Genomic DNA, 17,939 nt, shown 5'->3' with positions numbered 1-17,939 from the left:
TCATTTCTCCTGGTGGTATCACAACGAGGAGCCCAAGAGGGAAGGTGGGGTCATTTCACTGTGAAGATTGTCCCAAGCCCCATCAGCTGAGAAAACACATCTTTAAGGGAACTTAGACTTTTCTTGGAGGGGTGGATCCTCAAAGCCAGCTGTTTTCCTAGGACCCCATGACGGACTAGGGGCGGGCCCCCCCGAGACCCCAACCCTGCCACTTGCTATGTGACTTGGGACAAGTGACTCAACTGCTCTGAGCTCCTGTCCCTCCTCTGTCTGGTGTGTCTGAGAATGCCTGCCTTGCCAGGGTGCTAGGAGGGGCACACAGGGTGCTGTATGGGAAGCACTTAGCACAGGCTCACTCTCACGGTCATTGCCATCATCATCCCCGCTGTCGTTGTGAGGCACCTACTGGAGGGAGGCCCCAGGGTTCTCTCTCCTGGCGTGGCCAGCAGCACCAGCACCAGAGCACCCAGGGAACAGGACCATGGGAGGCCGAGGAGCTCTGATCAGCTCTGCCCTGACCCTAGCAGGCATGGGGACCCTCGGCTCACCACCGAGACGTGTTGGCTCCCACCGCCTCTGGCGCTGGGCTCTCTGGAGCGGAAGCCAGGCCTAGCCCTGTGCACTGACTCTTCCTGCAGTGCTGGACGTGAACGACGAGACGCCCACCTTCTTCCCTGCCGTGTACAATGTCTCTGTGTCCGAGGACGTGCCGCGGGACTTCCGGGTGGTCTGGCTGAACTGCACGGACAATGACATGGGCCTCAATGCCGAGCTCAGCTACTTTATCACAGGTGTGGCCCTGCCTCCACTCCTTCCAGATGTGTGCCCCCGGCCTCCCCCCCTCCCCGAGAGGGTGGGGAAGGGGCCCGAGTCAGCCCTCCACATCAGGCTTTAGGTCCCGTGGGACCCTCCCGGAGGGTTTGCTCTTAGCTTTTCCTGGGGGCTTTGTAGCTGGGTCTCTCTGGCCTGGCTCGCTGGGGGCCTCCCAAACCTATTCGGAGATTGGGGGGAACTTACCGAGGTTGAGTCTGGAGGGAGGTAGAGCCCGTGACTCCTGGGGAGGAGCCCTGCCCCGCCCCACTCCACCCCCACGTCAAGGTGATAAAGCCGTGACGGGAAGACTGTGGTCTTATCCTTCCCCGGGGACCCTTCACTCATGAGAATTCCCATCTGTTTAGAGACAAATGGTTTCAATCTTTTTAAATAAAATGGTTTTAGCTCACAAATACCAAGTAGAGACCTGTGGAGAAATCGTATGAGGCCATGTCCTGGCTCAACAGGAGAAAGGGAGTCATGAGCAATTACTGATGTCTGCCATGACAGTAAGCTCAGTAGGTGGCGGTAAACAGGCCACGTATTAGTCATGCCTGGATTAGAACAGTCACCCAGCGTGCTTCAGTCCCTGACACACCTGAGAGGTGCTGGGATGCTGGGGGGCAGTTCTTTCACATTCCTTAGCTGTCCCTCGGCCATATTACTGGCTCAGTCTTCTCTCCGTCCATGGCCTGCCTGCAGCCACGTTATTCACCCACTCGTATGCACATATGTGTACGCACATGCATTCAGTGCACGCACCAGTCTCCCTGACGCCTCTGCCCCGGGAGTGAGGAATCCCAGCTTCACAGCCCATCCTTGCTTGCGGTGGCTCTCAACCTCTTCTTTCCAGATCTTTCCCTCCCTCCCCTCCCTAAAGTGGCCCAGCACCCTCAGGCCACCTCCTCACAGTGTAGTCCTCGACACTGCTCCAAGAAAGGCTTCGTTATCAAGACTCCCCCCACGTGGACCAGTCATGGTTCAGCCCCCAGCACTGCTTGCACCTCAGTTTCTCCCCCATCCCCTAGGAGCCAGATTATTGTCCCATGTGAATGGTACTTCCGACCATCCACAAAGGGGTCAGGGCTTTTCTCCAGGGGCAAACCATGTAAGGACAAGGGAGCACCTGGTAGCTCCCAGGATGATTTCCCAGCGCCCCGAAGTGGCCAGGTTCTGCTGACCCACTGAGAGCCCTCCCAGCTGGGAATCTCAGATTTTAATTTGCTCCTTCTGCAAGGAGCAGGGCAGGGTCCTGGTCCAAGCTAGCCCAAACCCCGTGCCGCAGCGCCCTCTGCTGTCCAGAACACCACATTGCCTGCCAGCTGGCTGGGGAGGGGTCTTCACACTGTTCAGATGGAGTCCCTTCCTGTCCACCTTGGAGAGGAGACCCTCCCACTTCCCACCCCGGCCACCTGCCCCTACTCGTCACTCCGGGGAGCCTCCAGGAGTCCCCACTCAGAGAGTCCAAGATGATGGACCTGGAAAATCTTAGCTGACCCCAAAATCCCTGGCCACCTGTAAAAGCCTCAACCCAGGTTAACTGCTCAGACACTCCCACCAGATGGGCAGGTGGCAGAACGGTGAAGGACGCAGGCTCAGAAATCAGAATGACAAGTTGGAGTCTTACACCCACACTAGGTGACTGTAGCCCAGGGCAACACACGTAACCTCACTAAAGGACGCATTTTCCTCTCTGTCAAGTGGGCTCGTGATAGTACAAACCAGATGAAAGAGTCCACATGAAGTGCCTGGTATGCAGTAGGTGCTCAATGAATGTTCAACCCTTATGATTTCAGGCGTTTGGCACCTCCACCTGAGCCCGCACAGGCCACACCCTCATCCGAGCTTCCCCCCGCCCCCCAGAACCCTGTCCCTGGGCAGGGCTGAATACGCAGCATGGCCTTTTCCTCCCCAACTACCCCTGGAATGTCCTGGCCCAGGAGCAGAGCCAGGGTGCCACCGCCCTTTCCCTGGCGGGAGCCCTGCTTCCTCACAGAGGCCTCATTGTCTTCGGCCCACAGGTGGAAACGTGGATGGGAAGTTCAGTGTTGGCTACCGTGACGCTGTTGTGAGAACAGTAGTAAGCCTGGACCGGGAGACCACAGCCGCATACACACTCGTCCTGGAGGCCATCGGTACTCCCCAGCCCTACCTGCACACCACCAGCACAGCTCTGGGCAGTCTGGTGGGGTGACGCCCAGAGCCAGGCCGTGAGCCAGAGGCTGTGTCTTGACGTCAGTGGAGAAAGGGCAGCCGGACATCCAGTGTATCACTGAGCCCTGGTGGGCAGGAGGCTTAGCCTGCAGTGCTACATGCAAGCCGCTCAGATGGTGGGGTGTAGGCAGATCGCTGCAACACCAGGTCCACGAGGCAGAAAGGGGGGAGGGGGGAGCCCAGAGTACCAGGCACAAAGCCAGGTGGAAACATGTTAGGGGAAGGGCGTGATCCAGGAAGTCTTCTTAGAGGAAGTGGCAGCTGGGAGTGTTTTTGGATCAGTTAGGCGTCTTGGTTGCAAGTTTTAAAACAAACTAACTTAAGCAATATGGGCTCACAAAACCAGTCCATAGGGCGATGGAACTTCAGGTAGGACTGGATTTGGGGCCCAGGTGGTGCCAGGAGGCCTCAGTCTCTCCACAGTGGCTAGCTCTGCTTCCCATGTGTCGTCCACACTCTCTGGCTGACAGAGTGGTCAGTGGTTGCTGCAGCCCTGACCTGAATCCTTCCGGGTTCAAGTGCAGGGGCAGGAAGACAGCACTTGTCTTTGCTGGTCTTCCCCGCTGAAGCCCCAGAGGAGCCCCGATGGGCTCATCTGCCCCAGTGCCTGTCCCTGAAGGCCTCGTCGTGCTCAAGGGAGGAGATATGTACTAGTTAGGCCTAAATCACAGGCCCGTCCCTGGTGCCGGGGGATGGTCAGACCTGCCCCGAAGCCCAGGCCTCCTCAGGGAGGTAGGGTCCTCAGAGGGACCTTCTGGACTGGAGTTTGCCTGCAAGAGCAGGATGGTGCGGCTGGACAGACACCTGCCTGTCACCACCTTGAAGGCCAAGTCGGGTTTCAGTACGTCGAGAAGCAGGGAGGACCTTTCAGGCAGAGGAACCAGACCAGGCAGAGACCTGGCTATGGGAAAGAGGGTGTGTGTGTGTGTGTGTGTGTGTGTGTGTGTGTGTGTGTGTGTGTGTGTGTGTGTGGCAGAAACTGGCTCATGGTGTGATGTACACTGGGGAGGAGGCTGCACTCAGTAGGGCCCACTGGTAGAGGCCTGAACATTGAGCCCGCAATTTGATCTCTGGTCTCCAGGTGGTAGGGAGCCCATGAGGGCCCTAGATGGGAAGAAGGGTGTGAGGAAGCCTACGGCCCCCTCCTAGGAGCACCCAGTTCGACATCTGTAGTACGCTGCGGGTGAGAGGGAGTGAGCTTTCTGTGCCTCCCCCTTTCCAGCCAGCAGCCCCTCCCCAGCCCACCCCATGCCCATATGCATCTCCCCTCTGCCTTGCTCTCCTCGGGAGACCCCTCATTCCCGCTGCCTCAAGCACTGTGTGGCAGGAGGAGAGGGCTCAGGCTCAGGACTCGGATGGGGCCTGGAGCTCATACTGTCCCCAGCCGGGCCAAGTAAGCAGGACCTCCAGGGCAGTGGGAAGCTGGGCTTGGAGAGGAGCTTAGGAGGGCAAGGTCATCTACCTCGAGAGAGGCGACTGTGCCCCGGCATGTGGTCAGCCAGCCTGGGAAGAAGGATAGAGTCACCCCCTCATCCTCAGCCAGTGCCAGCTACTTGTACACCTCCCTGGGGTGACCACCCTCGCCCGGACCTGTAGGACGGGGCACACGCTCCTTCCTCCAGGGAGGGCAACCTGACAGCTGGGTCACGTCCCTAGCCCTGGGAGGGTCCCATAGGGAACCAAGGGGGCACAACCCCTGGACACCTTAGGCTTAGAAATCAAGCAGGGCTTGTGGCCCTGAGTGTCCAGGGCCCAGAGGCCCAATCTGCCCCTGCAGGCATGTTTGACCCATCTCTTGTTCCATACAGAATCACAGTGAGGTGGGAACATTTAAAAATCAGGAGATTTTATGTAGAAGCTCAGATGTTCCCTTTCTCTGAAGAAATCAGAAGACCTCGTGTCTCTAGGTCCACCCTCGGCCTGTCCACTGTGGACTGGAAGAGAGCCGAGCTGCCCTTTAGGGTGGGCCCTCGCATGCGTGCACCCACGGGTCTCCCCCGCCTGGCCCTGAGAGCCGTTGGCTTGTGATCTCCGTACCTGCATCTGTCTCCTCCAGCTGCTATAACAAATTACCCCAAACTGGGCAGCTTAAAAGAGTAGGGATTTATTTCCTCATGACTCTGGAGTTCAAAATTAAGGTGTCAACAGGGCTATATTCCCTCTCAAGGATCTAGAGGGGAATCCTTCCTTGACTCCTCCAGCTTCTGGTGGCCCGAAGTATTCCTTGGCTCGTGGCTGCAAAATCCAGTCCGTGCCTCTGACTTCACGTGACCTTCTCTCTGAATCAAACCTCCCTCTGCCTTTCTCTCTTAAGGACCCTTGTCATTGGGTCTGTGGCCCACCCAGGCAGTCCAGGATACCTCAGCTCCAGATTCTTAACTGTGTCCCGTCTTCAAAGACACTTTTCCCCAATGAGTTTGCACTCACAAGTTGCCAGGGACCCTGACATGGGTCCATGTTCTGGTGGCCACCACAGAACCACTTTGGGCCTCAACTCCCTCCTCTGTAATACGGGGCTGATAATGACAGCACCTACTTCGCATGCTTCTTGTGAGGACTGAATGAGTTAGAATAGCGCCTGGGAGAGGGTAGGCATTGTTAGTGTTATTCTCGATCTAAAAAAAGGAAAGAGCCACCTCTTACAAAGGCCAGAGTGGGTGAGATGAACAAGACACATGCCCAGGGGATCTGCCCGTCAGGCGGCTGCTAACGACCCGTCCGCCTTCAACTCCCACAGACAACGGCCCCGTAGGGAAGCGGCGCACGGGGACGGCCACCGTGTTCGTCACCGTCCTGGACGTGAACGACAACCGGCCCATCTTTCTGCAGAGCAGCTACGAGGCCAGCGTCCCCGAGGACATCCCTGAGGGACACAGCATCGTGCAGGCAGGTGGCCGTAGCCCCCCTGGGGCAGCTGGTGGGCTGGGGGCAGGCAGGGCTGCACACACGCTCGGTGGCATGGTGGCCTGGGTGCCACCTGGAGGGATGGAAACAGGAGAAGGTCCAGCGGCTGCCCCGGAAGTAGCCAGGCACCCTCCTCCCTCCCGGGGAGAGCAGGCCTTTAGTTTCAGCACCCTGGCTCCCCCCAAAGACAGAAGGAAGGCCTTGCCTGCCTCCCGTTCCCCCAAACCCTCTCCTCTTCCCCCACGCCACCCAGAGGGCCTTCCAGAACAGCAAGGGGATGGAGCTGTCACATTTGCCCAGAAAGGAGGTGAGGGGAAATAGCCAGGGCCCAGCTAGGCCCAGAACAGAGAGGCTTTCATGGGGCCCTTGGCCAAAGCTCCCCTCTTGGGAAGTAAACAGGCACATGAAGAAAGAGCTCCTTTGCCAAGGGAGCAAGACCGACAGCTATGAGGCTCCGAGGGAGAAAGGGGAGGACCCGAAAAGGGAGGCCTCAGTTGCTGGGTGGGGAGGGAAGCCGGGGCTGAATTACCCTCTTCACCAGCTGTGGAGGCGGAGACTGAGCCAAACACGGCAAATCCGGGCCTGTCCCCTGGGGCAGGCTCCCAGGATCGGGAGGGGCTGAAAGTGTGTCCAGCTCCCTGCATCGGGGCCAAGAGGCTGGCAGGAAAGGGGCTGGGAACAGGGTGCTGACTCCCAGAGGCCCAGAGAGTCCAGGAAACTGCAGAGATTTGCCAGAGGCCAGGGGTGAGTTCCGGAAGGAGGAGCGAGGAGGCTGTCTTCCTCTGGGGCTCAGCTTCTCCTCTGGCCTCACACCTGCCACCCCACTCACTCACAGTCTCCCAGGACCACAGTGGGGACACGTCTCCTTCCGGCCCTCCGAGAAGCCTCACCCCCACCCCTGGTCTCCAGGAAGAGAGCACCTAGTGCTGGGCCGGTGACTGTAGGCCAGATTCATCCTGGGATGTGACAGGGAGGCCCTGGGCAGGGAACCAGGACAAGGTTAACAAGCTGGAAGGGGAGAGGGTCCCAAACGCCCGCGGAACGAGGCCTGCCCCACTTTCTAAACCTGAAGAATCGGTTTCTATTTACCCAACACGACACAGCCTGAAATCCTAGAGCCCAGGACTGAGACAGGGCAGCCCCAATGCTCCCTCATTTCTAAGGGAGAAATTCAGGCATTAGTGACTTCTCCAAGGCCCTGGAAGTTTCTGACCAAGGTGACCTCAATCTTTGAAGGTACAGGGGACCTCACCAACATGCTTGGAGACAAAGCTTCTGTCTAAGGGCATGTGAGGGAAGATGTTCCCCCACCCAGGACTCCTTAAGCTTTGGGGGTGGGGACACACCCAGCTGGGGCCACCGTTCACTCAGGAAATAGAGACATAATTCATACTTCTGTGCGTGGAGCTGGTTATGTGAGAGGTTGGACACAGTTTCACTCTCTGCAAGCTCCCAGGTGCGTAGGAAGGAGGAGACATAGATGTGGGTCGCCCACACTGCCAAGAGGAAGTGATCCCTGCCCTCCGTCTGAGAGCTGGGAAGGGTAGGGCTGGTTCCAGGCAGGAGGTGGCTTTCAGCTGGAGAGCAAAGATAGCCTCACGGAGGGGGTGCCTTGCACAGCGTAAGCCACAGCCTGGGGAGGGCAGGTAGTTCAGTTTGTGTGGAGTCTTGGGTCAGGATGAGGCTGGAAGGATAGTTTGGAGCCAGGTCCCAGAGGGCACTGAACATCAGACCAGGAAGCCCTGGCTTTCTCCAGCCAGCAGTTGGGAACCAGGGATGGTTCTGGAGCTGGAACCGTTGGGAACAAGTGGCAAAGCTGGAGCTCACTCTTTGAGAAGACCTGGCTGGCTGCACCGTGAGTCACAGCAGGGGGGCTGGGGCAGCCCTGTGGCTGGGCACCAGGTGGCCCTGGCCAGCTGACTCTCTGGGGCAGGAGGTAGGCAGCTCAGAACGCTTCTGCCCACTCTCCAAATCTGGGACCCAGAGTCACGGCCCTGTGGGGAGAGTTTGGGGGTTTGGAATGCTGAGAATCTAGGGTGGGATTGCTTTGGCAGGTAGCCAGTCAATGACGCAATTGCCAGAAACTCAGAGAGCAGACCTAGTGTGCTCCAGGTTTGAGGTGCTGTCCTGGAGAGGTCTGGATCCTCCTACCCCAAAGGGAGGATGCCTCCTGCCCTGCATGAGGCAGGAGCACTATGATGTGTCCTCAGAGCCCAGGTGGCATCACGTCTAGCTTCTGGCATTGCCTCCCACCACTCTGACACAGCACGGCTCCTGGCCTCTCAAGGAGCTCCTTAACCCATTCTCAGCCCCTTCCTGGTCCACTGTAACGTCAGCACCTTGGGGGGGGGGGGCGCCAAGATGGCAATGAGCTGGGTAGTGTTGAGAGCCTCCTGCTTGCCCTCCTCCCAACGGGCACCGGGCATCTCACCCACCACAAGGGTGCTGGCTGCGCCTGGGGATTATCAGGCGAATGCTGGTGGGGCCCAGGAATTCCAAGGAGAGAAGTCCCTGGCTTTCCTCTTGCCTCGGGCACTGAGTTGGCACAGAGGGCAAGACAGTACCTTGCCCCCCATGTGGGCCGAGTATTTCCGTTGGCTGGAGGGAACCTTTGGCCATTTGGCAAGTCAAACTGGAATCCACGCTGGGCTTTGGCACCTGGAGGGTGAGCAGGACTTCTGCTGGGGAGCAGGGGCACTGCTTCCCGGAGGTGGCTGGTGCCTGGTTGCCGGAGGAGGGTACCGGGGGCTGCAGTTCGCACCCTCCGGCCGCGCCGTCGGCCCAGCCGTCTTTCAGCAGGCAGCAGCTGGAGGGTCTGCAGAGAGGCAGGTTCTCCTCCCAGGGCTGTGTCTGGGAAAGGCCACGGGCCTGGGCACAGAGAGGACCACTGGGGCTGAGCGTGTGGCCCGCGTCTGTCCGCAGCCCCTGGTTCCGGGCTCTGTCCGAGGCAGGAGGGTCCGTGGCTGGGTCCGGGAGGCCGGAGCCGCCCCATCACATCTTGGTGGATTCCGTGCAGTCGCAATCGTGGGTGACATCGCAGCCTGGCAGGGGGCGTCGGGGAGCAGGCCTGCCCCGGCGGAAGCTGTGCAGGGAGTGACGCAGAGAGCCCAGGCGCTTCCAGAGCCTGAGCTGCGGCTCGCTGGAGCTCCCAGGGTGGTGGGGCATGCACTCCCGAGCCCGGCGCTGGGCCGGGTCCAGCGCGGCTGGTCTGCAGAGGGTCATGAACAGCAGACAGCTGGCCAGCAGGAGGAAGATGCAGGCAAGGACGATGAGCATGGGGAGGGGGTCAGCCACCTCTGTGGGGCTGCCCGGAGTGACAGGAGCTGTGAGGAAGGCCAGGAGGCTAGGACCCTGTGTGCTCATGGCTCCTGCAACAGGAAGGGGACAGGAGCTCAGAGGCAAATCAGCTGGACCCAGGGCTGGCGAGGGAAGGGAACGTTGATGGGAGCCGGGTGCTGCTAACCTAGCTGCAGAGAACGTCATGGCCATTTTACAGGTTAGAACAGTGAGGACCAGAGAGGTTGACGAGTGTCAGGTCACACATGGAGCTGGGCCTGAGTTCAGGTCCGCTTTCTGCTATATCCCCTGCCCACCTGCTGCAGAGGAGACAGGAGGATAATGCCTCTTGGCCTTGAAAAATCAGTACTCATGAATTACAATAGTCTTACACCTGAAAACCTGGGAACGTTCGACCAACTCCGTCAATAGGTTGCTCTCTGGCCTGGAACGAGTCATCAATTATAGGATGCTGCCGCTGGCAAGGACCCTGACAATTATCTAACGTTGGGGCTGTAAACTGGGGGCCCATGAGTATTTTCATTGGGTCCTTGTAGTGTTTTTATAAATTTCAATTAATTGTGAATATTTTAAAAGTAACAGACCAAAACCCAGGAGATTTCACATAAATATCTGGAAATCTGGCTTCTCTTGAAATTCCAGAATTTCGGCAATGGCAACGCAGGGCCAGTTGCTGCCTGGCACCCTGTAGAGGAGGCCAAGCAGCCGTTGTCTCCTTCAGACAGATCTGGCCCCCAGATCACCATACTCCCCTTCCCACGGGTCCACTACACGCCTTATTTCACCTGCCTGCTCCCCTGGACATTCCTGTGGGTGCTTACTAATGCAGCCCAGCCTGCTCCCATGACAAGTAAGGAACCTGAGACCCAAACAAGGGAAGGCCAAGCCCAAGCCCACACTGTGAACCATGGCCAAGCAAAGGCCAGAATCAGGTTTCCTGACTCCTGGCCCTAAGGCTCCCAGTCCTCTGGGATCATGAGCCACTCCTAGAACAGGTGAAAAATAATCCACAAAGAGAGCTTCAGAGTTGACAAGGTGGGGCTCAGAACGCCCCCCCCAGACACCAGTCACCTGTTAACACTCATGACCATCCTACTAAAGGGAGCTCAGCAGAGGATCTTTGGAGATGAAAAATCAGGCTGAGCTTCTGGTTGAATATGTCTGGGGATGCAGATGACAATACTTACAGAGCCTGGCCGGTAGGTAATGTGAGACCACAGAGGGCTGGTGGCAGGTCTACTCAGAGAGTGTCCTTGCGGAAGTGGCGGTGCCTCGCCCAGGCTGATGGAATACAGGCCCAGTGTAGTCGGCCCTTCCGGTTTCCCAAGAGAAGCCAGAAATTGCCTGGATTTTTCAGGCAAATGTTCCTGACATTTAAATGTTGACAACTCATTCAAATTTGGTTAAAGCAGGAGACAGGCGGGGAAGGGAGGATATGCTGCAAAGTAAACAAACTTGACCCCCCAAAAATTTGAAATGAATTTTCAAATATCTAAAACACTAAAACAGGCCACACAAAACACACAAGTGGGCTACCTCCAGCTCTCAGGCCAGCATAGATGATCTTTGATTTCTACAAACACAGGACAGGAAGTCCCAAAGAGGGTCTTAATAAAAAAAAATGATCACTTCTTTCTTTTTGACCTTGGAGACGTTCCTGTGATGAGGGATGTCAGGTTGCCCTCCTTCTCCCCCAGCTCTCGGCTTAGAATAAACTTACAGTTGAGTTTCTAGCATGGTGCCCAGCAGAGTCACGCCAGGGCTCTGTATGTGGAGCGCTCTGTGTCAGGAGCGCTATGATGCGTCCTATCATAGGCAGCGGGGAGCAGAGAGGGGCCACCTGGCCCCCGCCCTCTGGAGCCCCCCGTCCCCACCCCAGGTACTCACCAGCAGCGGCAGGACCTCACTCCCAGCTCCCTGCGTTCAGCCTCCTTCCTGCCTGCAGCCTCGCCCTGCGCCCAGCCAACTGAGAGCATCCAGGGCAGCCCCTCCACCTCCCACCCATTCCCTGCCGCCACTCCTTCCAGCGTTTTCAAACAGAGCACGACCCCTCCCAGCTGGAAATTTTGATGCCCGTCTAGCTGCCCACAGCCTCTGCCTTTCAGGCATTGGGCCTAGAAAGCACTCTGGCTGGGCAGCCATACGTGGGTTGGCCCGCCCTTGAATTTGAGCACAGAGAAGGGATGGGGTGTGCCCACCACCATCTCCCACAGGGAGAAAACTGGCCTTCTAACCTCCCCCAGGCAGTACAAGTACATGGCTGGGAGTAAGAAAAGGGCAATCAGAAATGGGAGAGGTCTCTACCCTGTTAGCCCTGATATTATGGCAAGGCCCTCCCGTGGGTCTGGAGATCCTATCAGGCTAGCAAAGCTGGTCCAGACTTTGGTCCCAGGGGAAGAAGCACTTTAATAAAAAGATAAATGAGGCTATAATTAGCATTTTAGTAGTTTTCTTGGAAGCAAGAGATTCTAAAGCACTTGAAAATATCAAGCCACCCTCCCTGGAACACACAGCAAAACCAGCTGCCAGGTCCTTTTACAGCCCCTCTGATCCACCAAGGGCCTGCTTGCAGGGAAAAGAGGCCCCACCAGACCAAGGTTTGGAATAGTCTTGAGGGCAGTTGAAGCTTCTCCCTGCCCGCAAGCCCAAGGCACATTTGGCAGGCCCGGCTCTGGACATATCTCTGCAGGTCCAGTCTAGAAACTTCTTTCTTCCCTCAGAACTCCGTTAATCCCAGAACACATCTTGCTGTGCGGCCTTGGGCTAGTCACTCTCCTTCACTGGGCCCTGTTTCCACTCTCTACAAAAGCAGAGGGATTCCCCAGGTCTGAGTGCACCCTCGCCTCCTCCCCAGAGTACCCCAGCAAGGGTCTGGCCCCACTTTCTTCACCAAGGCTTTTCCTGCCGTCCCCCGAGCACTGACCTCAGAGCCAGCGCTCAGCAGTCCCAAGCTTGGTGGAAAGGTCGTCTTAGCCGTCCACGGGAGGGCTAAGGAGCACCGGGTGCCAACCGCGTCCCCAGCCTGCCCTGGACTCTGCCGTGCCCTGTGCCCCTCAGTCAGCCAGGCTGGGCAGAGCGGGCCGTCTTCACTCACTCTCCAGCTAGCCCTGGCTTTGTCTGGAAGAGTTGGGGCCCTGCCTTGGGGGAGGGGACAGCCAAGAGGGTAGGGATGGCCACTGGGCCAGGCAGGAGGAGAGGGGAGCCGTGCAGAGGAGCCGGGTCGCTCCCAAGCCCTCCCGGGGCCCCTCTCCGGCAGGTCTCCTTGGAGCCCTCACAGGGGCCAGGGGGGAGGCACTGGGGAGGCACAGGGAGGGTTTCACAGCCCCCGCAGCAGCTCTCACCTTCCCCCATCGGGGCTTTGAATGGTATGGTCGGCAGCCAGCGCCTTGCTATTCAGTGCCTGCCAGCCTCCGGGTTACCCGGGAGAGGGGACAGGAGACAGGGGCTGGGTTACAGCCCAGCACAGAGGGGTAGGCCCTGGCCGCTCCCGGGCCCCTCCTCCCCTCCTGCGTCCCTGGGCCCCTCACTTTCCAGGCTTACCCCTCAGCTTCCCAGAAAAGCACCTGCCCTTTGAAGGTGTCTGGCTGCAGAAGTGAGGGGTGAGAGACATTCTCAAAGGTCCAAGAGATCTTAGGGCAGAAAGCACGGGATTGAGGGACAGCCGTGGCTTGCTCCTTATAGTTCGGGTGGGCCCTTGGAGCCCCTCCAGGTGGTGGCTCTCCAGCCCTCCCCACACCACACACACCACACACACACCCACACACCCCACACACACAGGCACACGCCCCTCCCCCAGCCTTCTTTCTTCCCGGAAGCCAGAGCGTCCCCCCGCAGCCTCCCCAGAAGCCAGCAGCCTGCAGAGGAGCCTAAGTCTTGAGCAGCTTCCCCGTCAGGGACCCCCCCCCGCCCCCACCGCCTGCCAAGGTCCCAGAAATACAACACAGTGGTCACGGTGCCAGGGCCATTGCTCTAGAGACTGAGGAGATAGCAGTGGACAAAGGCCCGTCCTCTCGGCGGGAACATAGCCACTGAACAAGGATGCAGTATGTCAGCAGCTGATGGGGGTGGGGACAGCCTAGGTATTGGAGTGGGGAATGCAATGCCACATACAGCGCTCAGGGAAGGCCGGACGAGAAGATGACATTTGAGCAGAGACCTGAAGGACATGAGAGAGCGAGCATGCAAATATCTGGAGGGAGAGCGGGCCGGTGGGGGCAACAGCCCGCACTTGGCATTCAATATAGAGAAGGAGATCGGAGTGGCCGGGGCAGAGCAGGTGAGGGGGGTGGTGAAAGATGGGCTCACATACTCCCAGTTCTCACCAGAAGGAAGATGGACTTGCTCTTTCTCTCGGCCCAAGGTCCAAAGTCCCGGCGAAGGATGAGATTGACCCAGTCTTGACCAGGTACCTTCTCCCGGACCGGTCACCACTGGCCATGGTCCATAGGAAAATGGCAGCTCCAGCACACAACGCAGAGTTGCAGGGAGAGAGGCAGAGAAGAGGGCCGATCCAGAAGAAGTGAGAGGTCCAGGGCATCACAGAGCAGTTCACCACCAATCGAGACAACCTCCCGAGGCCCCGGGTCTTCCCAGCCACGTGGTGTCAAGTCTCTTCCTGCATCACCTTCCAGGGGAGCAATCTCTTGACTCACTTCAGGGTAGAGTAGGTGTTCAGTTCCTGGTTTGACAGGACGCGCCTTGGGGCCGGCCATGACTCTGCCAGCAGCCTCGAGGCTGGGCTCCGTGTGAAAAGGGATAAGCACTGCATATGTCTCTGAGTGAGAACAGCACGCCCCCAAGTTCCCCCAGAGACCGTGCGTGAGGCTGAGGCACAGCCAAGCAAGCCGCCAGGCGGGGGGCAGCGGCGGGGGCGGGGGGGTCTGAAACTAGACCGGAGCAAATGTGTAGGTGATAGAAGATGGAGCCACCTGGTGGGAGGTGGGATTTCTGGGTTTCTGCGAAGTGGCTGTTACAGGACACAGTGCCCAGCTGGGACTCAGTGTGGCCAGAATGGCTTCAGACCAAGAAAGTGGGGGCAAGAAGCAGCTACACAATCCAGCCCCCTCAGATGCAGCTCCTGGGATCTCAAAAGGCTGAAGGCGGGAAGCAGGTTCCTACGGGCTGACCTCGTCAAGCCTAGAGCCAGAGAGCTACTGTGCCGGCATCCACCTTCTCCCCCAGCCTCCCCGAGACCCTAGTGGAGGATCAAGGAGCAGAGCTGGCAGGTCCCCTCCCATACAGGGCAGCAGAGAGCCACCAACAGGTGTCCTCGTGGGGGATGAGACAGACAGACGTGTCCTTCTCTCTCATACCCCCAGCTTCTGTGGGAAACCACTGGTTGTCCAGGATGGGCTGGGAGTGGTGTGGAGGGCAGGAAAGGGGCTTCACACACAGTCTTCTCTCCCTGTGTGGCGGGCGGTGGGCAGGGGGGGCGGGATTCGAGGAGTGACCACATGTCTCATTCTCCCTCAGCTGAAAGCCACAGACGCAGATGAAGGCGAGTTTGGGCGTGTGTGGTACCGCATCCTTCATGGTGAGTGGGCTGCCCTAGGATGGAGAGGGCCAGCGCTCCTGCCCTTAGGATGGCAGAGCTTCTCTAGGCTGCCAGGAGTCTGGGAAGTGAGGCCAAGGGATATCACCCTGACCGAGGGGGCCTTTGGGGTAGGGCAGCCCCTCCGCAGCAGGCCCCCCGGAGATGGTCATTGGCCCAACATATAGCATGGGACCATCCCTGAACTAATTACTATTGGCCAGAGACTAAAATCTGCTGATCTGCCCAGTCTGGAAATCAGGGTAAGATCACCGCTACACAAAGCACTTGGACTGGGAGTGGAGGAGGGTGGATCCCCAAAGGAAGATCAGAGTCCTGTTCCCCCAAGGTGGCAGAATGGGTACGAGACTTGGCCCAAAGATGTATACAAAATCCTCAATTCAACCACCCACAAAGAATTTGGTTCTGGTTCCTCTTTTTGTAGTGTCCCAGACCTTTCTGAAATACTGAATCCACCGGCATGTCTGGGTACGGGCGTGTCAGGGGACTCCCAGCCTTCCCATAAGGAGCGTATAAGGCAGGCTCCTACCCTCTCCCTCAAATCCTCCCAGGCCAGGGCAGCATGAGGACGATAACTTCTTGCCATCGTGGGCTTCATCCAGGGTCCCAAGACCTCTGGGCAGGATCAGCATTCTGGGTGTCTGGGCGCCCCCCACTTCCCCCCCCCCCCAGCCCCACTATGCCATGATCATCCCATGTCTTGCTCCAGGATGGAGCCCATGCATCTCCTCTGTCCCTCCGCACAGGTAACCATGGCAACAACTTCCGGATCCATGTCAGCAACGGGCTCCTGATGCGAGGGCCCCGGCCCCTGGACAGAGAGCAGAACTCATCCCATGTGCTGATAGTGGAGGCTTACAACCATGACCTGGGTCCCATGCGGAGTTCCGTCAGGGTAAGGTGCCGGGAGGCGGGGTGGGGTCAGCAGTGAAGCCCTGCCTCCCCTTTAGCAGCAGCCTCGGAGGTGGGCCGAGACCACAGCTGGCCCAGAGATGGCCACCAGCGGGGGCCCGGTGGGGGCAGGCCACCACTGGTTTAGGTGCTGAATGACCTGGGGCTATGGTTGCCGGAGGGCATGCCGAAGCCCAGCCTGGGATCTCAGAAGTGTCATTTTGCTCTGAGCCTCCGTTTCTCCAGATGTGGAAGGGGGTCAGTGATACTGATGTCTGTCCTAAGGGCTGAAGGAGGTGTCCTTACGGTACTAACCCCCATACCCACACAACTCACACGGAAATCTCACAAATCTGACCTTCGAGGTAGAGATGTTGCCAACTTGATTTTACATGTGAGGGAACTGAGGTACAGAGGGGTCGCTAGTGATAGAACCAGGACTTGAGCCTGGTCTTCCAAGTCCAGGTTCAGTGCACTCTCCATTGAAAGTGTCCCCCAAATATTCCGGTTACCACTCCCAGATGTATTCTTTTCTGCCCACCCTCACTTACCTCAAGCCTCTGCCCCATGCGGCTGAAATCACATTAAACCTTCATCTGCCTGAATGGTCAACAACAGACGCGCAGATACTCCTACTGGCCGCGCTGGTTGAGGCACTGTTCTGCCCAATGGCAGGGGGATGGCCGAGGTAAATGAGATGGCTCTAAAGGTCACCCCGCCCTCCCCCCGCTGCACACTCAGCAGCTCACAGCCCCTTCCCCACAACCAGGTGGAAAGTGAGTCAGACCCCAGAAGTGAAGAGTAGGTGGAGGTAGGAAAAGCCGGGGTGGGGAGCAAGCAGGGACTTTTACCCAGGACTGTGTGGAGCAAAATGAGCTGCTTATCAGCCCCATCTCCACCCCACTCTTTCCCCAGACTGAAAACAATGAACAGCAACCTGCCTGGGGTCACCATCACGCAGGGGGTGCTGGGGGGTAGGTGACTCGGCCTTGGCCCATCTCCTGCTTGTGTCCCCTCAGCTTTGCCCCAGGAGGAGAAGGAAAGAGCAGTCAGTCTGGGTCCTTACAGCTGCCCCTCTGAGTGAGCTCTTCCCCGGGTGGGGATGGCTGAGGGGTTCACATCCCTGGGATGTTCACACCTTGGGGCTTCTTGGGACGGTTCCGGGCCACTGGTGACGGCAGTTCACACTCAGTTACCTGACTGTGCACCGGGGCATCCCCACATAGCCCTGCTCCCCTGCAGGTCCGTGAATTGCTTACATGCTGGTGAGTGCACTCACATCAGAGCATGCTCTTTGAGGGGCCCACTTCAGGCCACAGAGGGACTGATGTCAGCGTAGCTTGGGTTGGCTACCTGGACTTGAAGCTTCCTAATCAGAGCCCTCCCTGTGGCCTCCTCACTCCCCACCCTCCCAGAAGCAGGTGGGCACCTCTCTCCAGGGCCTGCTCCTGTCAGCCTTGACACTGTGACTGTAAACCTTTTTTTTTTTTTAAGATTTTATTTTTAAGTGATCTCTCCACCCAACGTGGGGCTCGAACTCACAACCCCAAGATTAAGAGCCACATGCTCCACCCACTGAGCCAGCCAGGTGCCCCTAACCACAGACCTTTTGAAACAAAATGGTATACAGTGGGCCAGGATACAGCGTAAAACAGATGGAAGCCACGCTGGGCCGGTCGGTGGGGGGATGGGAAATACACCTGCTCGCCCCACCCTCCTTTGCTCCTCTCCGCGTGAACCCCGAGTGAACCCCGCGTGAAATCCTCACATGGTACTTACTCTCTGCCAGGCATTTCTCAGTGCTTTATGACCTTGAACTCACTTAACCCTCATAACTATAAGGTAGGCACTGTTACCATACCCATTGTATGGAGGAGGAGACTGAGGCAGAGAGGGATTGGCCAATGTGTACAGGGCCCCATAGCAATAAGGATAGAGCTGGGCTTCACATGCAAGCAGTCCACGCAGGTCTGCTCTCTCAGTCCCTACACTCTGCTGCCTCACATACAGGCCCTTCAGAGCCCAGAGTCCACTGCCTAAAACCCTGAGTCATTTTAAGGTGGGAATTTAGGAGCTGGCACCCAGGGCAGAGGCGTGATAGCCTTTGTGAGACACAGCCTCCACAACTCCGAGCCCCAAGAAACCTGGGGACTTCCCTGAAGACAGTGTGGGGACTCTAGCTTTGCCCTGGATTCATTTGCCCAGCAGCAGCCGAGATGGCTTCTGGGGACCATCCACGTTCCCCAGGTCCTGCTCTAGAGACCAGGGA

General features: G+C 58.0%; 2 protein-coding genes across 11 annotated transcripts in view; one reads left to right on the top strand and one right to left on the bottom strand.

The window, feature by feature from the left end:
• The window catches only part of LOC114214127 (cadherin-23), a 262,865-nt gene that overhangs the window by 224,877 nt on the left and 20,049 nt on the right, over positions 1-17,939 (top strand). For all 3 annotated transcript variants that reach the window (XM_088020174.1, XM_088020173.1, XM_088020175.1), the window contains exons 23-27: positions 639-791; positions 2,835-2,948; positions 5,765-5,913; positions 14,701-14,761; positions 15,526-15,674. In XM_088020174.1, the coding sequence (XP_087876300.1) occupies positions 639-791; positions 2,835-2,948; positions 5,765-5,913; positions 14,701-14,761; positions 15,526-15,674 (626 nt within the window). The remainder of the gene's footprint in view (positions 1-638; positions 792-2,834; positions 2,949-5,764; positions 5,914-14,700; positions 14,762-15,525; positions 15,675-17,939) is intronic.
• CUNH10orf105 (chromosome unknown C10orf105 homolog) lies at positions 5,116-14,049 on the bottom strand. 8 transcript variants are annotated; one of them, XM_028109567.2, is made up of 3 exons: positions 13,551-14,049; positions 10,416-10,595; positions 5,116-9,299 (listed from the first exon to the last, which is right to left on the bottom strand). In XM_028109567.2, the coding sequence occupies exon 3, from the start codon at positions 9,292-9,294 to the stop codon at positions 8,923-8,925; it is 372 nt and encodes a 123-aa protein (XP_027965368.1). In that variant the 5' UTR covers positions 9,295-9,299; positions 10,416-10,595; positions 13,551-14,049; the 3' UTR covers positions 5,116-8,922. The 8 variants fall into 8 exon arrangements, 7 of the variants coding, with proteins under 7 accessions (XP_027965368.1, XP_087876303.1, XP_087876302.1 ...); XM_088020177.1 differs by lacking the exons at positions 10,416-10,595; positions 13,551-14,049 and adding exons at positions 11,116-12,028; positions 12,152-12,762; XM_088020176.1 differs by lacking the exon at positions 13,551-14,049 and adding an exon at positions 12,152-12,762.

The sequence above is a fragment of the Eumetopias jubatus genome, unplaced genomic scaffold, assembly GCF_037043125.1.
Source record: "Eumetopias jubatus isolate StellerSeaLion01/CBP00866 unplaced genomic scaffold, mEumJub1_p1.0 scaffold_17, whole genome shotgun sequence".
Classification (NCBI taxonomy): domain Eukaryota; kingdom Metazoa; phylum Chordata; class Mammalia; order Carnivora; family Otariidae; genus Eumetopias; species Eumetopias jubatus.
This window is presented reverse-complemented; position numbering and strand designations above follow the sequence as displayed.

Coding starts and splice junctions, on each gene's coding strand:
- CUNH10orf105 (XM_028109558.2), bottom strand. CDS start 12,838: ATGTCTCTCACCCCTCACTTCTGCAGCCAGACACCTTCAAAGGGCAGG. Junction 9,300..12,768: donor CTTTTCTGGGAAGCTGAGGG/GTAAGCCTGGAA, acceptor TTCCTGTTGCAG/GAGCCATGAGCACACAGGGT.